The 7952-nt window shown below is 37.3% G+C and overlaps 1 protein-coding gene across 1 annotated transcript; it reads left to right on the plus strand.

Annotated features, from left to right (window-relative positions):
- The first annotated feature begins 3497 nt into the window (after positions 1-3497).
- On the plus strand, positions 3498-4733 carry LOC129719883 (uncharacterized). The gene has a single exon (XM_055671298.1). It carries the CDS (start codon positions 3498-3500, stop codon positions 4731-4733), a length of 1236 nt encoding a protein of 411 aa, XP_055527273.1.
- Positions 4734-7952: the final 3219 nt, after the last annotated feature.

A 7952-nucleotide genomic window follows, 5' to 3' on the forward strand; every position in this document is an offset into this window, starting at 1 on the left:
TTCTTGAGAACGGCTGTTTCTGCTTTCGCTCCGCCGCGAACACGCACATTATAAAATTAGAGAGAATACAATATCGTTGTTTGCGTATTGCCTTGGGTTGCATGCAGTCGACCCATACGATGAGTCTTGAAGTGCTAGCGGGTATTCTTCCGTTGAAACATCGTTTTTGGAATCTCTCTTACCGGTTGCTAATTCGATGCACAGTTATGAACCCATTAGTAATTGAAAATTTCGAGAGGTTGGTCGACCTTCAATCTCAATCCAGATTTATGACTTTATATTTTGACTATATGGCTCAAGATATTAATCCTTCTTCATACGATTCCTCCAATGTCGCACTTTTAGCTACTTCTAATAATGCTATATTCTTCGACACCACCATGAAACAAGACATTTCTGGTATCCCGGATCAATTGCGACCCCAAGAGATCCCTAAGATTTTTTCCAATAAGTTTAAACATGTTAGTTATGATAAAAGGTTTTTCACTGACGGATCTAATCTAGATGAGTCCACTGGCTTCGGTGTTTTCCACGAAAATTTTACCGCCTCCTACAAACTCGATGCTCCTGCTTCCGTGTACGTCGCAGAACTTGCTGCTATTCAGTACTCTCTTGGAATCATCGAAACCCTACCCATAGACCACTACTTCATCTTCACAGATAGTCTCAGTGCCATTGAGGCTCTGCGATCAATGAAGCCTGTGAAGCACACCCCGTATTTCCTGGGGAAAATATGGCGGTTTTTAAGTGCTCTAACAGATAAAAATTACCGGGTTACCTTAGCGTGGGTCCCTTCTCATTGCTCGATTCCGGGTAACGAAAAGGCTGACTCTTTAGCTAAGGTGGGTGCTATTGACGGCGATATTTATGAAAGACCAACTGCTTTTGATGAATTTTATAGCATTTTGCGTCAGAGAACACTCAACAGTTGGCAATCATCATGGAACTCAGATGAACTGGGACGGTGGCTACATTCCATTTTTCCTAAGGTATCGACGAAAGCATGGTTCAAGGGGTTGGATGTAGGTCGGGACTTCATTCGCGTGATGTCCAGACTTATGTCCAATCACTATACGTTAAACACGCATCTCTTTCGTATAGGGCTTGTAGACAGTAATCACTGCGTTTGTGGCGATGGCTACCATGACATCGAGCATGTTGTTTGGTCGTGTACCGAATACTGTGGTGTTAGGTCTGAGCTTATAGATTCCCTTCGGGCCCGAGGAAAACAACCGAACGTACCCGTTAGAGACATTCTGGGAAGCGGTGATCTCCAGTACATGACACAGCTATACGTGTTCATAAAACACGCTGGTATTAAAATATGAAACTCTTCTATCTATTTGTTAGATTACCATTCCCGCTACACGCTGAAAGAAGATGATACACTAAGCTGGAGACACCCAAACGAAGACTCGGCATCTTCATGTTCACGCAGACACCTCAGTCCAAACTGCTCAAATAGAACATCACTGCTTAGCCATGTACAAATAAATAAATCGTATAACTCAATATAGTTGAAATCAAAATTGTAACACCCCTCCTCTCACCTTAAATCCCCACTAGCTCGTAGTCGGCCGCGAGAATAAAGAAAAGGCCTCCCTCTTTTCCCTGCTAATTTAGAATTTAAAAAAAAATGTACTTGGCTCAGTTAAACATAAATTGTATCGTGCCGTGTCAAATAAACTATTTAAAAACATCTTTTTTGGAAGTACAAAGTTATTATTTACAACTTTGCCAGGTACTGACATACTGACTGACAGTCAAATAAACCTTTTTGACCGTAAAAATATTCTTAATTCCTCATACAGTGCTCTATTGGAAATTAAAAATATGTCTACAGTCGAAACGGTTTGTTTGATTGACATAGTGTCTTCGGCAAAGTTGTAGATAATATTTTGTCCTTTCAAAAGAAAAATATTCCTTTTGAAAAAACGATTCAAACAATTTGTTTTTTTTCAAAAAAAAATTTTGTTTTTTTCAAAAAACGATAACTTTTTTTTCTTAACTTCTGAATGGTCGGACTGGTTTCATTGTTTTGGCAATCTTTTGTAGGTTTTATTAAAAAATCAGATTTTAAAAAAATGAGCTCATTTGAATACATAATTGTTTTTTAATTTTTCGTCTTATTTTATTTTTCAATAAATGATTTTTTTAAATGTATTTTTTTGGAAAGACAGAATTATTATCTACAACTTTGTCGAAGACGTCACACCAATCAAACGAACCGAAGTGCTTTTTTATTTTATACTCATTTTTCACTATATTATGAATTATGATGTATTCGATGCTACTTATAGTGTATATCATTATACAGGCTATTTCAAGAGACTAGCAATCAATTTCATTAAATAGATTCTAAATGTTTTAAACTCCGCCTTCCACAATTGAAAAAACGATTAAGTCCCAGAGAGTCGATTTTTGCAATTTTTTTTTTTCAGATGACACCAATTCTCGACGTTTCATGCGTTTCTAAGTCATTTGGCATCAAAAACCATCGAAAACCGATTTTTTTTTGGCTATGAAAATACAGTAATCACCCGATTATATCAGTACCCGATTTTATCTGCCCCCGATTTTATCACCTTTTTCACCCAATTTTATCATCATATAACATTGTATGTCCACCATCTCCGAATCTCGCAATTATTTACAAGTGCCAGTTCCACTGTCATTTAAGATACAAGCTTTCGTCTTTTAATGTCTGTAGACAGTATCCTCGATTAATTTTTATTTTTAAAATCATTGGTGTTGTTTCAACTACTTCATCGATTTTTTTCCCTCTCTAGTTTTGCTCAGGCCTATCGGTCCAAAAAGCCAGGGATTGTGACTGTTAGATACGTTACGTACGTCATCGATTTGTTTCTGCTTCTGGGTGAATGAAGAAAAAGTACAAAAAGTCTCAATTTTCATGTGTTTTGAAATGTATTGAAGAGATATTTTGTGAAAGGGCTATCAGTAAACCACATAAACACATTTTGGGTCATTTCTGATCCCTCTTCCGTAACCTTAGATAATAGCTGAAACTAATTTTTTGAGCTGCTTGAGATATGAATGACACTAAGAGAACAACTTCACAGATTTATGCAAACACTAGTACCTAACCTACGAACTAGTAGTGAAATTTATGTTTTACTTATATGAGAGCCCTCCCTCTTCCAGAGGAGGGAGGGGTGTCAAGTGACCATTGACATATTTCTTACTCCTAATAACCTCATCATGTCAAATTTGGTTCCATTTGCTTGATTAGTTTTTAAGTTACGTAGAAGTTTGTGTTATATTTGTATGAAAGCCCTCCCTTTGAGAAGAGGAAGGGGTCTCGAGCTACTCTTATAACATTCGTTATAGTACACTCGGAGAGTTCACATGTATAAATTTTCGCTCCTGCTTCTATATAGAACAAAGCAATTTTTTTCTTTATCCTTTGTTTGGCGCCTATATCTTTTTTCTGTGAAAGTGGTTGAACATTGTCTACTGGATAATTGGATTTTGCCAAGATGAGTCCTCCTAAAGGAGGAGGAAACAAGAAGAAAAAAAGTGGTGACAAAGGCGGAGATGTCTTCCCACGGCTCGACGGCCACCGGGAGGGTCCCAAGTTCCTCGTTGTAAGGCGTATGGACATCAAAGATGCATCGTTCGAAAAAGTCAGCCCCATCTTCATCCACAAGGGGATCAAGATTGCCTGCGGAGAACCTCTCAATACTGTGAAGCTTCGATACGGAACCCTACTAGTGAAGACCAAGAACATTGCCCAAGCCAATCAACTGCTTCGCTGCAAAATGCTGGGCGATATGGCTGTACGAGTCGAAGAAAACGCGAAACTGAACCAGACCAGAGGAATAATTACAAATGCTGAACTTCGTTACGCTACTATGGAGGAGATCGCTGATGATCTATCCAACCAAGGTGTTTGCCACGTGGAACAGATGAAGCGAAAGCGGTCAAGTGTATTGGAGCCAACAAACAGTTTGATTCTTACATTCAACTCATCGGGGATTCCAGAGACGGTCAAGGTGGGTTACCTCGTGTTAACTGTGCGGATGTTCATCCCTAGGCCAATCCGGTGTTATAAGTGTCAATACTACGGTCATCCAGCAAAGTATTGCTCGAAGGAAGAAGTGTGCAGTAACTGCTGCGAAGAGGAACATAAATCCGATGTTTGCTCTGTACAAACCATCTGCCGAAACTGTACATCATCTAGCCACTTTTCGTGGTCCACTGATTGTTCAGTTTTTAAGTCCGAACAGGAGATCGTACGCATTAAAGTAACTGAGGGTGTAAGTATGCGAGAGGCCAAAAACCGATACAAGGCTAGGAACTCATTGAACGTTAGCTACCGTGACGTGCTAAGGGGATCTCAATGTAACTCAAATGTAGACAGACAAACTGTTACTGACAACAAAGAAAATGAACCATCAAACACGACACAGACAATACAGAAACACTCACTGTTAACGGGTACTCCCAATCCCGAAACATTCGACAGAACATTAGATACACTAAACACGAAAACTACACATACCAAGATACCACAAACTAAATCTCAGAGGCCAGGTACAAGCTTTAACTCAGCACTCTATATAAACACGACTCTCAATTCGAACGACGATGATGAGAGCACAGATGATCACATGGAGGCTGAGCTACAAAAGCCGTATCGACCCCGCTCTGAAACAAGCGAGGAAGAAAAGCCCCCGAATCTCAAAAAATCAAAAAGTAATTTAAAGCTATGAATAGAAAGGAAGCTAGCATTGAAATATTGAATTTCAAATGTTCTCCCCCTTTAAGTGCTGGATTATAAAAATTCGATCATTCAATGGAATTGTAATGGATTTTTTAACAATTTCAATGAAATTAGGATGCTAGATTCCGATATGAAACCTATGATTATATGCTTGCAAGAGTCTCATTTGAAACTCCACCAAGCAGCAACTTTTTAAAACTACGATGTCTATAGACATGACTTTTCAGCAGGTAACGACTATGCTCGTGGTGGTGTTGTCCCCCTTGTCAGGTCAACATTTGCATCTCATCGAATAAACATTAATACACAGCTCCAAGCAGTAGCTGTTCAAATACTTGTACCAACAAAATTTACAATCTGTAATATCTACTTACCACCGAATTGTTCGATTTCTAGTAATGATCTCACTGATTTAGTAAGCCAGTTACCGAAGCCTTTTATGATAGTTGGGGATTTCAATGCACATAATATTGTATGGGGATCTAAAACAGTCTCTCCTCGAGGAAGAGTCATAGCCGATTTGATTGATAACTTAGAACTGATCTTACTGAATGATGGAACTGGAACTCATTTGAATTCAAACGGTACCGAATCTTGTATTGATTTGACAGTATGCTCACCTATGCTCTCTCAAATATTTTCTTGGAAAGTTCATAATGATACATGTAATAGCGACCACTATCCTATTATAATTACTCCACTAAGTGCTCGAACTACAGATGAAAAGCGTCCACATTGGATTCTCAAATCTGCAGATTGGCTAAGGTATAACAATCTAGTTAATTTCCAAGAAAAGTATTTCCGCAACTCTTAAATGATCAAAACTCTCATATTGTCGATACAATAATTAACGCTGCTGCTAAAACAATTAAAAAATCTTCGTCCAAAGTTGGTAATAAATCTGTTCCATGGTGGAACAACTCAATACATAGCAAACGCAATTAAGCTAAGGCAGAAACGCCTAAATGTATTCAAGAAACAACCAACAGAGGAAAATGAACAAAAGTACAAAATTGCAAAATCAAAAGCTCGAGCGTTGATCAGATTTTATAAAACAAAGTGCTGGAGAGAAATGGTTTCATCCATTAACTCATCCGTTCCCCAATCCCAAGTTTGGAAAAAAGTCAGAAGTATAAATGGAAAACATTCTTTGAAGTCCATAACGGCTCTTCACGCTGATAATTCAGTAATTTCAGACAAGAAACAAATATGTGAATATTTAGCGAAGCACTTTTCAAATATCTATTCCTTGGAAAATTACTCTGATTCATTCAAAGCTATCAAATCACGAAAAGAAAAACATCCTATTACATTCACTAAAACCAGTAAAAAATGCGAGGCGTACAACTGTGAACTTAGCATTTACGAGTTAGAACATGCTCTGAATAGTACTAAAGCTTCTTCTCCTGGTATTGATGAAATACATTATGAAATGTTAAAAAAAAAAATATCCTTTCATTCAAAACGATACCTACTAAAATTCTACAATCGTATATGGTGTGACAATGTTTTTCCAGATGCATGGCGTTTATCAATATTAATCCCAGTTTTGAAACCTAACAAAGATCCGTCAGATGCAACAAGTTATCGACCGATTGCCCTGACAAGTTGTTTATGCAAGATTCTAGAACGAATGATCAACAATAGATTGATGAATTTTCTAGAAAAAAACCATATCTTATCAAATATTCAATTCGGTTTTCGATCTGGCCGATCCACAATAGACAGTTTAACAATTTTAGAAAATGATATTAGGAAAGCTTTCTCTGCAAAGGAACACACGTATGCGGTCTTCTTTGACCTAGAAAAAGCATATGATTTAACATGGCAAAGGCATATTCTTGAAAAGCTGAAATCAGTTGGAATTGACGGAAATATGTTGGCTTTCGTTCATAATTTCCTAATTGAGCGTAAGTTCTGCGTCTCTCAAGGTAACAATTTATCATCTTTTTATGAACAAGATAATGGTTTACCACAGGGTGCGGTTCTAAGCGTGACCCTCTTCTTAATAGCAATTAACGATGTGTGCAAAACTATATCACAAAAATGTAAGCTACTTCTATATGCAGATGATCTTGTTCTCTACATGTCATCAAGAAATCTTAAGTCTATCAAAAAACAAATACAAACATCAATTAATAAAATTCATGCATGGCTTACAAATCATGGTTTCAAAATTTCTATTAGTAAAACTACATTTGTACATTTCTGCAAGAGACGAAAGCATCCTAGTTGCTTAGAATTCTACTTAGATCAACAGAAAATTAAGGAATCAGAAGAAGTTCGATTTCTAGGCATGATATTTGACAAATCTCTGACATGGAAAGCCCGTATTAAAGAAACAAAGGTAAAATCGACGAAAGCCTTAAATATAATTAAATCATTGGCAAGTACGAAATGGGGTTCAGAACGCAAAACATTGCTGAAATTGCACAATTCGATGGTACTGTCACGATTAGAATATGGTGATTGCGTTTATGGTTCTGCAACAGCTGGACTGTTGAAATCATTAGACTCAGTCCACCATCAAGGTGTTCGTGTATCTAGTGGAGCATTCAGGTCAAGTCCAGTAATCAGTATATTAGTGGATTCGAACATGCAATCGCTCAGTTTCCGAAGAGAAAAACACACACTCAATCAGATGACACGAGTATTGCGCAACTCGCATCATCCCATGTACCAAAATTTAAAACAGTTTCAAGATCGCAATGGTCAATGGGATAATTCGTTTCCAGCACGATGTGGGAAAATTTTAGAAAAACACCATATTAAATTCCTGGAAATAGAAGATGAAATGAGCCCTATTTTAAAACCATGGACAGTCCCACAATTCGAGATTAATACAGAATTATGCGAAATGAGAAAAAATAATGTTAACCCAATCGTGTTTAAAAAGAAATTTCTCGCATTTAAACAATACCATAATGATAGTATATTTTACTATACAGACGGCTCTAAACGTGGCGATACTACTGCATGTGCCTTTTACATGGAAAACCATAATAGGACATGCAAATTTCGGCTACCAGATCATTGTTCATCCTACAATGCAGAGCTAACTGCTATAAATAAAGTTATGATCGAAATTTTGCGGAACAACTTCGAAAAAAATATAATTGTTACTGATTCACTAAGCGCTCTACAGGCGCTTGCAAACAAATTTTGTAGTCATCTTATTATTAAAACTATACTCATTAACATTAAAACT

Source organism: Wyeomyia smithii, chromosome 2, assembly GCF_029784165.1.
Source record: "Wyeomyia smithii strain HCP4-BCI-WySm-NY-G18 chromosome 2, ASM2978416v1, whole genome shotgun sequence".
Taxonomy (NCBI): Eukaryota; Metazoa; Arthropoda; class Insecta; order Diptera; family Culicidae; genus Wyeomyia; species Wyeomyia smithii.